The sequence below is a fragment of the Podarcis erhardii genome (assembly GCF_964252035.2).
Source record: "Podarcis erhardii genome assembly, chromosome: 8".
In the NCBI taxonomy this organism is placed as follows: domain Eukaryota; kingdom Metazoa; phylum Chordata; class Lepidosauria; order Squamata; family Lacertidae; genus Podarcis; species Podarcis erhardii.
Genome location: NC_138499.1, coordinates 22,401 through 39,287, shown reverse-complemented (window position 1 = coordinate 39,287; position 16,887 = coordinate 22,401). Strand labels below are relative to the sequence as shown.

The window sequence follows — 16,887 nt, the reverse complement described above, 5'->3', positions numbered from 1 at the left end:
CCTTCATAAGTAAATGTTCTTCCTTCCACATAGAAAATGGCTTGCTGGCTTAGTCTTCCTGAAATGATCGTTGTCTATGTGCAGGGAACCCTTTCCCTGGGAGGAGCATTCACTCCTTTGACCTCCATTCCGAACTGCAGCAGCCAAGATGCGTCTGGCCCACCTGGGGCAGGAACTGCGGCTGAGTGGAAGAGGGATGCCCCAGGGCAGCGAAGGTCCCTGGTGCCTCCCGTTAGACCAGGAAAGGCTTTGCAGAAAGAGGAGAGGCGGCAAATCAGGCCACGGACAGAAGCAGCCGGCAAGGGGAGCAGACACACAAACCATGTTTAATGGCTGTGGTTCAAGTTGCCCACCCTGCAGGAAGGATTGCCAGCAAGGGGACTCAAGCCAGGTCTTGGCCAGGAATCCCACCTCCCGTGCAGCAGTGAGGGTCTCATGACAACCATTGCTCACACATGCTGGACCAGGAGCATTTAAAAGAGGCAACTATTTATGCCCCTGGAATTAAACCAATAGGCATGTAAACCACCACTGCTTTATGAGGATGGTTTTCAGGGCGAGAGCAAAACCCACGCAGGTTGTCAGAAGCTGGCAGCCAACGGGGAGAGCCTGGTGTCCCTCCCTTTCCTCCTTGCGCTGCCTCTCTGCATGCTGCCTTTGAAAGACAGGTTCTCTTGGCGAGGAAGCACAGCAGTACTTCCATGGAAGCATGCAAAGCAGCATTGCCATGTCCCTTTTGGGAGCTGTCACTCCATTACTGCTTCCCCAAACATAAGGGGCCTCTCCCCAAATCTCAGGGTGAGGGGGATGCTACCCACAAGCATGGGCAGCCACCAGGCTGGAGCATTTCTCATGGTTTCGATTGTATGAACTTACAAATTCATGGAGGAGAGTAAGGTGACTGCCAGTCAGGAGGGCCGTGTCCCGCCTCCAAGAACACCAGTCGCCACAGGGAGAGGCTGTTCTGCTCCTGTTCTGCTTGTGGGCTTCCCAGGAGCATCTGCTGGGCCTCTGAAAGGAACCCAGTGCTGGACTGAAGGGTCTCCCCCCCTTGCTCTGATTCAGCTGCAGGGTTCTCTGTCTCTTCTGGACATCATTGCCTTGTGCCAGGTGCTAGTTGGTTTGGGTTGTGAATGTCTTGAGAAGTGAAGAAACGAAAGAATCAAAGTAGATGATTCCCAGAAGGCTGGGAATATTGCACTGAAGAGCAGAGGGGACCATGAATGACTGCAGACAGGCCCAAGCCTGTGGAGTGTCCTGCGTGACCCTTTGGCTTCATGTGCAGAGCCACAAGCCTCTGCTAGTCCTGAAGCACAGTTTGCCCATCTCTGTTTGTTGCATCAATTGAAATAGAGTAAGTTGCTTAAAATGCCAACTGGGTATCATTCAGCTGTCCACTGAAATGTAGAAGCTACTTTTGGAGCAGGGCCCACAGGACTGGCAACTGGAGGTGACAGGCAGAGGCCACCCAGCCAAAGCCACAGCAGAGGGGAGGGGGCACAGAAATACTGTATCAGGAGGGTTGACATTCTGCACTAAAAGCAATAATAAGTTCTGTGACTGGAATAAACTATGCAAATGTACATACAATTCTGGAGTCTGTCATATATTTAGATTGCAGTAACAGGAGAAAAAGGGCTCTGAAGCTTGAGTTGTCTTTTGGGATCAAGTAATGGGAAGAGTTGTGTGGCTCAGGAATAGGTATGGGGATGGCTGTCGTCCTGCAGGCATGGTTTGATTCTTCATAGAATTGGAAGGGATCCAAGGGTCATCTAGTCCAACCCCTGTAATGCAGGAATCTCAGCTGAAGCATCCATGACAGATAGCCATCCAACCTCTGCTTAAAAACCTCCAAGGAAGGAGAGGGTGACTGTTCCACTATCGAACAGCTCTTACTGTCAGAGCGTTTTTCCGAATACTTAGTCATGATCTCCTTTCTTGTAACTTGAAGCCATTGGTTCAAGTCCTGTCCTCCAGAGCATTCTAGCTCCCATCAGCCCCAGTCTGTCTGGCCAGGGATGATGAGGACCGTAGTTCAGCAACATCTGGAGGGCCACAGGCTCCCTGGCCCCTGGCTAGGTGAAATGGGAGGGTGGGAGGCTGCATTGCTGGGAAAGGGTCTCCACCTGCAAAGGCCACCTAGTGCATGTTTCTCTGGCACTCCAGTGAGAGCCACTGATATCCACCCTGAACAAATGAGCTTTTCACTCATGACTGCCCACCCCACCACTGCATCCAAGCTGCAAGTAAGCTCCTCTGAGACCTTGGCTAGCCTCACACTGACTTCTAAGGAGGTGCCAGTGGTGCCCACCCCAAATGCATAAGACAGGATTCAATAGATATTTGTCTCCACTTCAACAGTTAGCATTTCATGTCCAACTATAAGAAATCAGAATATGGAGAATGAAATCAAGGAGGCATTCAAAGGAAGAAGAGTTGTGGCAAATGTGTCTTCTGCTCATGGCAAAATTTCCAGTCCTCCTCAAGGACATTGTCCTGGGGCTTAAGTGGTGCCTGGGACCGGGGTGAGAAGCAGTTGGGGGATTCAAAACCAGCCACAGCGCCATCCAATTCAACAAGTATTTACTTAGACAAATGGCAAGGAAGTCCAAAGAGACTTTACTTCAGAAGAGGAAACTTCTCAAAAATCAGAAGCTGAAAGGCAAGCAGGTCACAGACAGTGAGGCTTTGGAGTCCCAGTTGCTGGAAACTGCAAGAGGGGACAGATTCTCTTGCGCTTGGTCATGCTTGCGGGTTTCTGATTATGGGCGCCTGTGTGGCTACTGTGAGAACAGCATGCTGGACTAGATGGGCCTCCTTTAGCCTGACCCAGCAGCAGACTATTCTGTATGGGGCGCTGGTGGCGCTGGAAGGTCATCAGTTTGAATCCTGTTGCTTTGTCCCAGCTCCTGCCAACCTAGCAGCTCCAAAGCATCCCAGCGCCAGGAGACAGGCACTGCTGTGGTGTCCCATTGTGCCAGAAGCGCTTCAGCCCTGCTGGCCCCTTGACCCGGAAGTCTCTGCGGACAAATGCCAGTTCCATCAGCCTGACAGTGGAGATGAGCTCTGCACCCCACAGTCGAATTCAAATGGACTTAACCGCCCAGGGGTCCTTTAAAAGGTAAAGGGTAAAGGGACCCCTGACCATTAGGTCCAGTCGTGGCCGACTCTGGGGTTGTGGCGCTCTTCTTGCTTTACTGGCTGAGGGAGCCGGCGTACAGCTTCCGGGTCATGTGGCCAGCAGGACTAAGCCGCTTCTGGGGAACCAGAGCAGCGCACGGAAATGCCGTTTACCTTCCCGCCGGAGTGGTACCTATTTATCTACTTGCACTTTGACGTGCTTTCGAACTGCTAGGTTGGCAGGAGCAGGGACCGAGCAACGGGAGCTCACCCCGTCGCGGGGATTTGAACCGCCGACCTTCTGCTCGGCAAGCCCTAGGCTCTGTGGTTTAGCCCACAGCGCCACCCGCGTCCCTTTAGCCCATTATGTACAGGTCTCCGCAGAATGCTGGGGGGGGGGGGAGTGGTGTTCACAAGCACAAGAGCAGACGCTCAGCAGGCAAGTCGAGGCTAGATCAGGGAGGGAAGAGACCGGGGCAAGATGATGCCAGCGCGGCTGATGAGCAGCGTCAGGGGGCGGGGCGAGAGCGGGCGTCTCGCCGCGTCTACAGCGCACGCGCGAAGCGGCCTTGAGAGGCGCTCTCGGCGATTGGCGCCCGCGAGGGGTCAGAGGGCGAGGGGGCGGGGAAGGACGCTGCGTCCTGCGCACGCGCTCTCCCGCCTCGGCGTTTCCATGGCAGCCGCAGCCAACGGGCCGCCGGGCGAAAATGAGCGCAGCCGCCGAAGTGGAGGAGCAGGTGGCGCGGCGCTACGAGATCAAGCGGCGCCTCGGCAAGGGGGTGCGTGGGGCCGGGGGGGGGGGTCGCGGCGGGCGGGGGGGGGTCGCGCCTGGAGGACAAGCCCCCCCAACCCCCCCTTCTCAGCGCGGGCGGAGCCAGGAGTTCAGAGGCCCCCGTCTTCCTATTGATTAACTTGAGGGGGGCTCTGCCCCCTTTGGCCACTGACGCCCCCCCGCTCCCCCCCCCGCAGGCCTACGGGATCGTCTGGAAGGCCGTCGATCGCAAGACGGGCGCCGTCGTGGCCGTCAAGAAAATCTTCGACGCCTTCCGGAACCGGACTGACGCTCAGGTGAAGCCCCCCCCCCCGCCCCCGGGAGACGCTCGACTAGATGACCCCCGGGGCCCCTTCCGGAGAGGGAGAAACGTATCGCCATAGAGATCGGAAGGAGCTGAAGGGCGCGGGCGCCCGAGGCTCTGAGGCGGCCAGATGCAGGTGTCGCTCCAGGCAGGACCTTGATTCGGGCTGGGAGAGTCGTGTATTTTTGCCTGGGAAACAAACCACCCTCTGAGCGCAAGTGACCAGAGGGAGTCGAGGAGGGATGAGAAGAAGGGCTGCTGCAGCAGCGTTTTAGAGCCCTTTTTAACAATCCCAAGGCTCAAATAATAAATGGCTATATTATTATTCTTGCACTTACTATTGTATATAGAATCGTGGTTATTATTACTAAGTGATAATAATAATCCCCAGCTTGGCAAATATGGCTGCAGGGCATAGAACATGTGGGGCATTGTGGAACGTTGATGTGCTTATTGCATGACTTTACTGGGACCCTGAGAAGCTACTCCGACCTCAGCCAATGGTATGTGTTTCTTTTCAGAGAACCTTCCGGGAGATTATGTTCCTTCAGGTAAGCAATGACTGTCTCTTGGCTTTTGGCCCGCGCTTCTGCTTCTTCCAGAATGCCCTTTTGTCTGCGTGTCACTGGGGGCAACACTGGATTTCTGTGGTTACACATGTATTTGTTACAGGAAAATTGGAAGGGGGATGAGAGACACCCCCCCCATGAGCCTTGCCTCTCCACACCAGAGACAAAGAGTCTCCGCTACACAAATTTTCACTCACACAGGTACCACAGAGATATTTCCCTGCCTTTCACCTGTCAAACCAAATTCTCTAGTGTCAAGAGAAAATAACAGCAACATATCTGCAAAGGCATTGCATCTGCAAGTGGAGCTCAGCTCAGTTTGCAGAAGGAGCCCGCGACTCCCGGCTGAGCCCCAGGTATCCAACAAAGGAAAACAGAGAAAGTGTCAATACCAAATGCAGCATTTCGCTGATAAATGTATCTGTGTACTGGCTCAATGGGAAAACTTTAGAAATTCATAAGAAATCACTTGTTGTAACAATCTTCTCGGTTCGAATAGCATTTAGGACCCAGGGAAGTGAGGTATAAGGGGAGGAGTGAGTGAGCCCACCATAATCCCTGAGATGTACAGTCATGTCTGCAGGGCCTTCCAAATGAGATGACCCCAAGAGCGTCAGACAGATAGCCATCTCAATCACAGTACCTACCCACCCCATAGTGGGATGAAGACAAGGGGTGTATTTGACTTGACCCAGGGACCAGGGAACTGTAAATAGTTTCCTTTGTACTGTGATGGAGTGAGTGTGAAAGGCTGTATTTGAGTGAGGGGAATGCCTGGATCTCAGGTTCTACCCAAGACTACACCTTTTATGCGACATATCTATGATGGCTTGATGATGCATCCTAAGATTTATTATGGGAAACTTTGGAAAACATTGAAATACTGATGTAACCCATTGATTGAGGCTTCTGGCTGCTTCATCTTTGTATTAGTGGGAAGTCTTGTTGCAACAATAAAGATCAGGCCTACTGGCTGCTGTTTTGCTTCTATCTCCTGGCTCACGTTTCTTGCTTGTGACCCCGACCTGAACCTTAGGGAGTCAAGATTAAGCAATTGTGGGGTGCTCCATGGACTCCTTCTTACATATTAGTTTGGCTTCATGCCCCAGGTGGGAGGGAACAAGTAGGATTCTGATGCTTCAACTTCAGTGGCTACTTTTTTACTGGTGAGAATATGAAGCCGCTTTCTGCTGAGTCAGGCCATTTGTTCATCTGAACCAGCCTTTCTCCACCTGTGGGTCCCCAGATGTTGTTGAACTACAACTCCCATCACCCCTAGCTAGCAAGGCAAGAGCTCAGGGATGATGGGAGTTGTAGTCCAACAACATCTGGGGATCCACAGGTTGAGAACCGCTGAACCCAGTAGTGCCTGTTCTGGCTGGTAGTGATGAGCTAAGGTCCAAGGCAGACATCTTTTCCAGCCTAGCCCTCTAACACCCTTTTAACTGGAGATGCTCGGGATTGAACTCTTGAAAATGCAAAGCAGCTACTCTGTCTCTTAGCTCAGGCTCTTAACCTTCTCTTTTGGGGAAGTGGGCAGTGACATCTATATATGTCATGTTCCCCTTCCCCACTTTCCTTTTGATTTTTCTTCTCCCCTTCCTCTCTTACATATCCACACAGCAATGAATAACGCCAGGGCACACTTCCCTTCAGTTGTGCCGAATAACTGGCAATTGGGAGAGAGAGAATTTGGTGCTAGGAAGCCACATGGCTGCATTCTGTCTGTGTACTGACGCCTTTGCAGTAGCTGCTGAAAAAGCTGCTTGGGGGCAGTGACAAGCATACACAGATTTGCTGCCCCTACTGATAATTTGGTATCTGTATTACCAAGCTTTTTATGCTTTTGAACTAACTTTCACGTTAAACAAGTGCATGCTTGACTTGAGTGGTAATTAAAGCAATATACAATCATAGAATCTTAGAGTTGGAAGGGACCCAAGGGTCATCTAGTCCAACCCCCTGCAATGCAGAAACCTCACCTAAAGCATCCATGACAGATGGTCATCCAACCTCTGTTTAGAAACTTCCAAGGAAGCAGAGTCCACAACCTCTTATGGGAGTCTGTTGCACTGCTGAGAAGCTTACTGTCAGAAAGTATTTCCAAATGTTTAGTCGGAATCTCCTTCCTTGTAACTTGAAGCCATTGGTTTGAGTCCTACCCTCCAGAGCAGGAGAAAACAAGCATGCTCCCTCTTCCCTGTGACAGCCCTTAAGATATTTGAAGATGGCTATCACATCCCTTCTCAGTGTCCTATTTCCAGGTTAAACATACCCAACTCCTTCAACTGTTCCTCATAAGACTTGGCTTCTAGATCCTTGAGCATCTTGGCTGCCCTCCTCTGCACACGTTCCAGCTTGTCAACATCCTTCTTAAATTGTGGTGCCCAGAATTGGACACAGTATTCTCAGTAAGGTGTCTGAAACACATTCTGTTGTAGCTTTTTCCCAACCTGGTGCCCTCCAGATGTTGTTGGACTCAAACTCCTTTCATCATCCCTGATCATTGCCCAGGCTGGCTGCTGTGGTTGATGGGAGCTGGAGTTCAACAACATCTGGAGGGCACCAGGTTGGGGAAGACCACATTACAATTGTCAAGCATATTCGCTTTGGCAGAATATTTATTACACCAAAGTTGGAGTTAGAAAACCATCTTGCTGCAGATGAGTAACCAAGACTTGAGGAGGGTACCTTCTCATGGGAACACCTGTGAGTCAGTGCCAGGCTCTTTCTCTGCAGCCGCCAGATGAGTCTTCCTGCATGCAAACAGCGACTCAACCCACAGTCCCAGTGGTGGTTTTCTGTTTAGAGTATGTTGGGCTCTGCCAGCAAGCTCTGTGAAGAGTCCTCAAGAGCAGCTGCCATTGATGGGCAGGTCTTTCTTCCTGCAGGAATTTGGAGAGCATCCAAACATCATCAGACTCTTGAATGTCATCCGAGCTCAGAATGACAAGGACATCTACCTGGTTTTTGAGTCTATGGGTGAGTTTTTCCTGACGGTAACTTAGGCTTCCTTCTTGTGGAGAGGACCTTGACAATGAGGAGCAGGAAGCCAGAGTGAAAGTGCATGTTGAGCAGAACATTTTGAGTGCAGGGTAAATGCTACCAAGGGAGGGAAGTGGAGAAGGCTGAAAGCAGCTGGCCCACAAGCTTGTAAACAAACAGCCCACCAAGGCCAAAGGGGGAGATGCCAAAAGGAAGGCCCCCTTTGGGTGGCTCATTTGGGAATAGCGAGGGCAGGGCTCCCCCTTCTGTGATCGTGACATGGAGGAGTGGGAGGCAGGCACTGCAGAGTCTGTGCTAAGTGTCTCGCATTGTGAGTGGGGGCTGAGGGGAGCTGTCGCTCTGGTGAGCACTTCAGTCAGTGGCTCTTTGCCACACGCATGAATAGCTAGGAAACAGCTACGTCTGGTGCGAGTATAGTAGCGGCATGGTGGGGGTGTTGGAGTAAACATGGTTAGGGGGCATGGACATCCTGTTACTGGCTATCCGTAAGTTATACCTGGGGTGAGGGGAGACCCATGGATGGTTTACAGGGGGTCCTAATGGATGACCTCTCTCAAGGGGGGAGCAGGGGGAGTGTGGCCCTGTTGCCACTGTTGGCTCTCTCAGTGGCCTTTGATGCAATTGACTGCAATACCTCTTGGCATTCCTCCCTGGATTAAGAGCTGGGGGCACTGCTTTACAGTGGTTCTACCTGCATGGCTAGTCTAGGAGAGTCTCCTTGGGGCACTGTGTGTCTACTACCTTAGCTGTGCAATGCCACAGGGCACTTTTTTATCCCCAATGCTATTTAACATCTTCATGAAGGCGTTGGGAGCAATCATCTGGAAGTTGGGGGCACAGGGTCATCACTACACTGATGACACCCAACTCCATTTTGCTGTTAAATCTGCTCACACCTTGTCATTCAGAGTCCTGGGTTAAGCTCTGAGATATTTGTGACCCTCTTAGCTGAAACTTTTGGGGTAATCCTTGCAGGCCTGGGTTTGGAGGCGGTCTAGCAGAAGGGCCAGGGTTTGTGGTCTTGGGCTGAATGGTCAAGGCAGTGCCAGGCACCCACTGCTTCTCTGCTGTTCCCCATTTCAGAGACCGACTTGCATGCGGTGATCAAGAAGGGAAATTTACTGAAAGATATTCATAAGTGTTACATCCTGTATCAGCTGTTAAAAGCCACCAAATTCATCCACTCAGGAAACGTCATTCATAGGGACCAGAAGGTACATGTGTGGGAAGGACTTGGGCTCCAGCCATACGTTGAATTAAAGGGGGGGGGTGAAATGCTGTAGTGGGTGGGTCTCCCTCGTTCCATTTTCTCTTTTATTACATTATTACACCTCCTTCCAAACAGCTCAGGATTCATACTTGGTTCTTTCTCTGCCTATGACGTAGGTTGGTTTGAGAGAGAGTAACTGGCTCTGGATCACCCAGTGCACTCCCTGGGCAAGCAGGGATTGAACTTGGGTATCCCTGCTTGTAACATAGGACTCTAACCACCACACAGACAGGATGGCTGATTCTTGTGTTCTTTCACTCCCCTGATACCTTTTCCACATGCAGCCTTCAAACATCCTGCTGGATGCAGACTGCTTTGTCAAGTTGTGTGACTTTGGACTGGCCCGTTCCCTGTGTCAGATCCACCAGGATCACGACAGCCCTGCCCTGACGGAGTATGTTGCGACCCGCTGGTACCGGGCCCCTGAGATTCTGCTTTCCTCTCACAGGTAAGGAGGGTGCCTCCAGAAGCCTCGGAGAGGCTGAGGAGCTTGAGTCTGTGGCTGCTGTTCACAGCCTCCCATCCTCACTTCCTCGCCTTTGAGACAGGTGAGGCTGTGCAGGGACTGGGCTGGTGCCTGGAGGCAGCGATAGGCAGTCAGGCTGGCTGAGGGCCAACAGATAGAAGCTGAATCTTGGCAAGGCAATGGGAGTGGGGGGTCCTGTGTCAGGGAGTTGGGGAGCCAGCCTGTTCTCAATGGAGCTGCCCACTCCTGAAGTAGCAGCGTGGTGGCTTGGCAGTCCTCCTTGGTCTGGATTTGCCACCATTGCTCCTCCTGGGTTAAGCTGCCTTTGCCACGCTCTGGTGACCCCTCAGCCAGACTCTTGTCATGCTGGGTGCAATGTGCTGTTGCTGGCATAGCAGGTGGCATGCCAATCCAGAGCCGTGACACCTCCCCTTGGGGAGCTGAGCTGGCTGCCTACTTGCTGTTGGCTCCACATGAGTGTGTTAGTCCCAAACCAAGAGGACCCAAGTCCCTAGAAGTCAGTCTGTTCTCACATTTGCCCAGCCAGGTCTTGCAATTGGTGGGGGAGGCCATTCAGATGTCCCATCAACAGGTGTGGCTTGGTGCCCAGTGGTGGTGGACCGGGCCTTCTCTGCAGTGCCCTGACCAGAGGAACTCCCTCCCTCATGGAGATGGTGACCCCCCCCACCTCCCATCTGTCAGAAGGTGAATGAAAATGCTCTTCTTCACACCAGCTTTGTGGTGAGGACTGTGGAAGGAACGTTACAATTAAAGTGCAGCTGAACTGTTTTAATTCTTGAACAGTTTTACTGCTTTTCATTTTATATGCCGCTTCATGATCTTTTGTGCTTTGCCCTGATGCAAGGTGGTCTAGAAAAACAATGAAATACATTTCTTCCTCTGGGGGCACTAGTGGCATTGGGGTGCCAGGCCCAAGGGGCACTGGCAGGTCCAGATCCAGCCCCAAAGTATCCCTTGTTTGGTGGGGGGCTGAAGTGAGCAACTTTTTGCCAGTACACAAACACCAGGGAATAGGAGTGATGTGGAAGGAAGAAAGGGAAAGGAAGACAGCAGGATCAAGCACATCTTCAGGACGTCAGGTCTGGATATCTGTGTTGAGGGATGCCAGGAGCCCTTGGATGTCTGACTCTTGAGGCCCAACATGGATGTCTTCTTCCTTGCTTGCAGCTACACGAAGGGTGTGGACATGTGGAGCCTGGGCTGCATCTTGGGCGAGATGCTCCTGGGGAAGCCTCTCTTCCCTGGCACATCCACAGTCAACCAACTAGAGCAGATTCTGCGTGTTGTTCCTGCTCCCTCCCCAGAAGGTGAGAAGGTTTCGCGGAGGAGGAGAGCCAGCTCAAGGAAAGGGGAACCTTTGGAAGTTCTGTGGGTGCTGCAGAGAGTGTGGCAAAGGAGTGAAAAAGTGCCCAGCCCCCTTTCCGGCTGCAGCTACAGAACTATATTTTAAGCCAGCACCAAAAGAACTCAGCTCCATGTGCGACTGTCCTTAGGGCTGCTGGTGCAGAATGTGACGGCTAGACTGCTGATGGGGAGATCTGGTTGAGAGCATGTGACACCCTTGTTAAAAGAGCTGCACTGGCTGCCCATCTGCTACCCAGAGAGATTCAAGGTCCCTGAAGTACTTGGGTCCAGGGTGCCTCAGGCATCGCCTGAACCCTTAGAACCCAGCTCAGTCACTGAGATCATATGCAGGAACATCTATGGTCATTCCATGAATTGGTGAGGCTAATTTTACAACATCTGTGTCATTGGCCCATTCCTGAGGGGCTGGTTGACTCCCAGGGCCCACCTCTGCAGCCCTGCGCTCCTGCTGCTGCACTGTGTGTGGTGTTCCGCTGGGAAGGAGGGAGAGAGCAAGCAGAGGACGGGTGAGCGGCACTTCCCTGGCAGAAGCGCCTGCCTCCTGTCCTGGTGAGGTTGACTGACTGCCTTGCTGTTGCAGATGTGGCCGCCTTCCACTCCGACTACAGAGCCTCCATTATCGGCCGACTGAGCTGCCAGTGAGTGTCTTGAGCAGCCAGTTGCTCACGGTTCTGCTGAGAACACGCCCTCCAGGGCTGGGTGGGGTGGTCTGTCTGTTGCTTGCAGGTGGGGAGCTGCTGTGTGCCTTTTCTCCAACTACAGGCCACAGGTGGCTTTTGAGGAGCTTCTGCCCACCTCCACCCCCACCCAAGCCCTGGACCTTCTGAAACGGCTCCTGGTATTCAACCCTGAGAAGCGACTGACGGCGGAACAGGCATTGGAGCACCCCTACGTGCGACGGTGAGTGTCTTGAGGACTGGCTTGCAGTGGAGGCATCTTGGCCTGTGCTGGGTGGGGAGTTGCCCATCTTCTGAAGGGTCAGACAGACATGCTTGGGCAAGTTGAAGCCCATGGGCCAGCTGGTCAGGTCCTGGTGCTTGGCTAAGGGCCAGCGTCTCTCCTTGGTGCCAGCTGAAGGATCTTGTCTCACTCCATGTGCTCTTGGCAGGTTCCACTGCCCCAGCAAAGAGCCTGCTCTTGACTACAGTGTGGTCCTCCCCCTGGATGATGACGTGCAGCTCTCTGTGGCTGAGTATCGCAATAAGCTCTATGAGGTAAGACTCCTCGTGCACCCCTAAGACTGAATGGGCTGTTGGCGCCCTTGACCTGTGTTCACCACAGCATCCTCCAAAGGGATTTGGGTGGGTAACTACTGTGCATGCCAACTGTGCATGGCTTTCCTGGCATGTGCAGCCTCTGCTGAGTCTCCAGCAGAAAGGAGTTCCAAGGGTTGAGGGGCAGCCACTGAGAAGGCCTACTGCAGGTCCGCTTCGGTGCTTAGCCCCAGCAGGTCAGGGGGTGGAAATGAGCCTAGGGCACTTTGGCCCATCTAGCTGCCTATCCTGACTGGCCCCATCACCTGTCTTCTTCCTGGACCTTTGTGGTTGAGATGAAGCATGCACCAGACTTTTTCTTCCTCTTGCTGAAACTTGCTTGAATTGGTCTTTTCCTGCCACAAGTTTCTTCTGCTCAATATTCCTAGCATCACATGAGTTGGGAGAATTCTAGGTCATCTAGGCTGTCCCCTCTCTGCTCAGTGGAATGGTTGCCAGTCCTCTCCTTAAGTATTTCCACTGCCAATGCATTTCTGTACCTGCCATCCAGCAAAAGAAAATTCTTAACTGCTCTTGCCATACTGGTGATTTGAAACCTGATCAGATCTTCTTCTTTGCAGATGATCTTGGAAAGGAAGGCCAGGAACCGCCACCCTCAGAAGCATCAGCAGCCCCAAAATGAGAACCTCCAGCCCAGTCCCCCTCCCAAAACGCGCTGTGAGGCACAAGGGGTGTCACCGCCCCTCCCGTCAAGGGGCTCCCCCCAGTTGTTGGCACCTTGTGAAGCTTCCCAGCAGAGGGCAAAGGAGACCAGGAGCCTTGGCTGCCTCAGGCCAGGGATCACACCCCCCCTGTGCAGTCCTGCCAGCCACATGACCAGCCACGGTAGGTGTCCCCTTGCAACTGTGCCTTTGGCCGGGGTGAATGGGACGGACACAGTGCCCCAGAGCACCTTGTGAGGCTGGCCAGCCTCTTGTGAGATTGCTGAGAGAGGCGGGTGGAGAGGTAGAGGACTGTGGGGCTCCAGCCATCCTCAGCCAGCTTCCACCACGAGGTTCTGCTTGAAAAGCCTCCAGCCCCTGGGTTTCTGTGAGGCCAGGAAATAAAGGAGGGCAGCTGAGCGGTGTCCCAGGACTCCCACTAGTCAAAGGCTATTGAGGGAGGAATTTGTCATACGTTGTCATACGTGTGTCATACTTGTGGAGGAAAACCTTAAACACGTTGCAGAGTTCCCCAAAATAGACCAGAGGCAATAGTACTTCATTCAGCAGAGCTTTCCTTGTGCTGAAGGCAAATATAGCATAATGGTTATCAAATCCAATACAATCAGGATTGGCTCAGTCCATGCAAAATCCAGTTGCAGCATTTATAAACTTAGCTCATAATAAGACTAAACCTTAGCACTAAGCATCCTATGTATAGAAACACCACACAGAAGGAAGAGAGAGAGAAGAGAGAGAGAAGAGAAAAGAAGAGTAAAACCCAGGCACCTTCTGGCCTATATTTATAGTCAGCATGACCTTAATTGGAAGAGAACTAATTCAAAGCAGCTGTACTCAGCTTCTCTGAAGGTATAACCCAAACAATCATTAACCCTTCTGCCTCTTCTTCTCACACACAGAGAAGCTTCTAGTAGCTTCTAGAATTAATCAGAATACAAAGATCTTTACATATGAGATCAATACTTTCTGCACTAAGAAATGCAAACAACAGAATTGGCCTGCCTTCTAGGGCAGGAAAGGCTCACTGGAAGGAGGAGACCAGGAGCAGAGGGTGCCTGGGGGGGGGGTGTGCAAAAAGAACACCTGCACCCCAAGAAGCCTTGCCCTTGTCCTGTCTTGGCATCTCTAGTGCCAGGAGAAGCTCGGGGTGGGCGTTCTGGCAGGACAGGCTGTGATGAGTTTATTGGCAGGCTTTATCTCGTCCTTTTATTCTGTTTAGTGTAATAATTCAATTGCGTGTATGTTAGCAGAGTGCAAATTTTAAAAGTGAAATAATGCTATAGGGATTTCCCCACTGGCTTGGCTTTCTGGGTTGCCTGATCTGCCTTACAAAGATCTTGGGGTTCCTGCTGACCACCAAGACACCCCATCTTTCCTCTGCCAGTCCAGGAAGGACCTTTGCTCAGGCTTGCTCAGAATAAGTTGCTTGGATGCCATCATCCTTTGCCAAAATAGCAAAGGTGGTGCCCAATGGAGAACCAAGAGAGGAGCCTCCCCCAGCCCCCGGTGGATCATTCCAGTCTGCCTGGGGCACTGAGCCATCTCTGTGGCTTTTTCCTTCCTGAGTGTTGTGATTCAGGCTCTCTCATTTCAGCACATAGCCTGGCTCCCAGCAACATGGCCAGGAATCGCTCTGCACCACTCCTGCAGCAGCCGGCTGCTGCCCTCAGCCAGAAAGTGGGGAAGCAGGCGCTCGCCGTACCAGCCAGCAGCCCACCCCCTGCAGCAGCTCCTCAGACTATCCATGGCGTGAGTAACTTGGTTGTTGTCTTCCTCTTCTTCCCGTGCGCAGCCCCTTCAGAGCAGGCGGCCAGCTGGCCAGCTGCAGGAGCCACGCACAAAGCAGCTCTCCAGCAACACTGACGCTCCAGCTGCTGCAGAATGAGCCCACCTGCCTCCCTCTCTCCCCCACACCCCTACCACGCTAAGGAGGCAAGGGAGATGCAATGAGGTCTCCGCCTCTTGGGCTCGCTGCCTCCTAACTGCCAAGCCTCTTCTCCAAAGCCCTTCTGCTCCATCCCCTTCTGCCCCAGCACACGGCCCCATCCGCAGCATGGGGGTCATGAAGCATCTCTGCCTTGTGGCAGGAGGGTGTATGGGTGGCGAGGGGCAGCTTGATCCTTTCTCAGTGATGGCCGTTGTTATGGGAAATCTCCTCCCAGTTGCTGCAGCTGCTTTGCTTCCCCCTTCTCTACTCTTGAGTCAGACAGGGTTCAGACTCCACTTTGCTTTGCTTCAGCAGGTGCCCAAAGGCCTGGAGGTGGGGAGAGGCCAGGCAGCCTCCTTCCCCAGGCCCCTTTCACTGTGTGCTCAAGCCCAGGAGGCGGCTTTTCACCACCACCTGATGAGGAAGGAAGGCTCCCCCAGGAAGGCGGCTGCTGGCCTGGTGAGTGAAATGGAGCCTCTTTCCTGCCCTCCCAACACTTCGTTCCTGGCTTGGGGTCCTTGTGTGAAAGGAGCCGCTAGACCAGGAGCTCAACCAGCCAGGTGGGCTGCAGGTGGAGTGGGCAGTCAGGGCGGGCTACAGGTGGATCTGGGGAAAGGCTGCAAGTTGATTCCTGATGGCTTCTAAGGCTGGGAGATCTTTGTGCAAAGCAAGCAGGGGTAAGGAACTGAAGAAGGCAGACTATGCTCCTCTACGTGGGGAGACTGGGTTGCGATGGACTAGGTTTCTCTGGTCTGGCAGGGAGGCAGAGGAGGGAGGCAGCAATTGGTTTGACAGGTCTGGGACTCCAGCCGTGACCGTGGCTGCAGCTGACTCCTCTGACACTGGGCTGCTTATAAGGTGCAGCTGTCTGGCCAGCTCCAGCTCTCCAGTCCAAGACTGGCCAGGAAGCAAAGGGGCTGAGTCTTGGGAGCCGCCGGGTTCAGCTCAGACCTTTCCAGTTGTCCCAAATGGTATGTTGAGGGATGCTCCCCGTCCCACCAAGTGTTCCTGCTCCCATCTGCGGTGCCCCCACAGCTCTCCTGTCTCTTTTGCAGAATCCAGGGAGCTCCGAGGTCCACAGCAGGGAAGCTCGCTCATTTCTTAAGCCCAGTAAGAAGATGTTCCGGGCTACAGCAAATGTGGGAATGGCTGGGGACCCAAAGGCCTGCCTGGGCAGTTACTCCCAGTCCTATGGGACCATCTGCAAGTCTGCTCTTCAGAGTCTGCCTGTATCAGACACTTGCCAGCAGGCAATAGACCACAACACCCAGCAGCTTTGACCTTCCCAGCCCAGCTCAGCCTGCTCCCAAACTGCAGAGCCAATCCTGCAACTGCCCAGGGCCTGAAAGGTGGAGGGAGGGAAGACGGGCAACCGCCTACCATGCCACTCAGGACAGTTGAGCAGGGTGCTCTTGCTGCAGCACAGTCTCTGCTCCCCTGACTAAGACCTGCTTCTCTTCCCCATTTCAAGCCCTGAGTGTAAAACCACTCTGGGAACCACCAGAGACAGAGAAAGTGCTGGCTGAGACCCCTGACCCACCTCCCTGTGTGCCTTTGGGGTCCTGGGCCACCTGCCATGCCTTTCTGCACTCTCCTCTCTGTGCCCATGGCTACAGCCTGTGGACTTACCCTTGTAAGGGTTTTTAATAAAAGGAGTCTTTTAAAAACATCTTAAAATAATCCATGAGAAAGGACTTTCTTGGTTATCTGCTGTAGAGGGGAGTGAATGGAATAAATACAATAATTTTGATTTCTGCTCTAAGGCTGAACAGCTGGAGCTGTCCCCACACCCCCGCCTGCAGCTTTTCTGGGTGTTGGTGCATCTGGATTCTGAACTGCTTGAGTGTGTGCAGAGGGACAATGTCCAGGAAAAAAACATGCCCCAATAGTGAACCACAAACTTCCCACAGGAAATCAATTGCTCCTCCATTACATTGAATTTTCTTTTTAATTGTTAGCTGTTTGGTTATTATTTTAATAGAAAAGCAAGGTACAAGTAATTCAACTAAACTGAGTGTGCCCAAAGTGTTTTGCACACTCATGGGATGGGGTCAGACTGGCATCTGGGTGTTACCTCCTCTCCCCCCCCCCCATCTTCTTAGGCCCAGGCTGAGCCAGATGCCACTGCCTT

The 16,887-nt window shown here is 52.8% G+C and overlaps 1 protein-coding gene across 2 annotated transcripts; it reads left to right on the top strand.

The window, feature by feature from the left end:
• The first annotated feature begins 3,739 nt into the window (after window positions 1–3,739).
• On the top strand, window positions 3,740–16,436 carry MAPK15 (mitogen-activated protein kinase 15). Of its 2 annotated transcripts, none has more exons than XM_081875042.1 (14): window positions 3,740–3,899; window positions 4,090–4,188; window positions 4,718–4,747; window positions 7,657–7,747; window positions 8,855–8,985; window positions 9,326–9,489; window positions 10,696–10,835; window positions 11,474–11,531; window positions 11,656–11,793; window positions 12,002–12,107; window positions 12,728–12,992; window positions 14,424–14,578; window positions 15,072–15,215; window positions 15,812–16,436. In XM_081875042.1, the coding sequence occupies exons 1-14, from the start codon at window positions 3,828–3,830 to the stop codon at window positions 16,034–16,036; spliced, it is 1,818 nt and encodes a 605-aa protein (XP_081731168.1). In that variant the 5' UTR covers window positions 3,740–3,827; the 3' UTR covers window positions 16,037–16,436. The 2 variants fall into 2 exon arrangements, with proteins under 2 accessions (XP_081731168.1, XP_081731167.1); XM_081875041.1 differs by having other exon boundaries at window positions 15,069–15,215.
• The last annotated feature ends 451 nt before the right edge of the window (window positions 16,437–16,887 follow it).

Excerpts from the sequence above, each read along its gene's own strand:
- MAPK15 (XM_081875041.1), top strand. The coding sequence starts at position 3,828 with ATGAGCGCAGCCGCCGAAGTGGAGGAGCAGGTGGCGCGGCGCTACGAG. Across the intron at positions 4,748-7,656 it reads GGGAGATTATGTTCCTTCAG|GAATTTGGAGAGCATCCAAA; the intron begins GTAAGCAATGAC and ends TTCTTCCTGCAG. Across the intron at positions 14,579-15,068 it reads CTCCTCAGACTATCCATGGC|CAGGTGCCCAAAGGCCTGGA; the intron begins GTGAGTAACTTG and ends GCTTTGCTTCAG.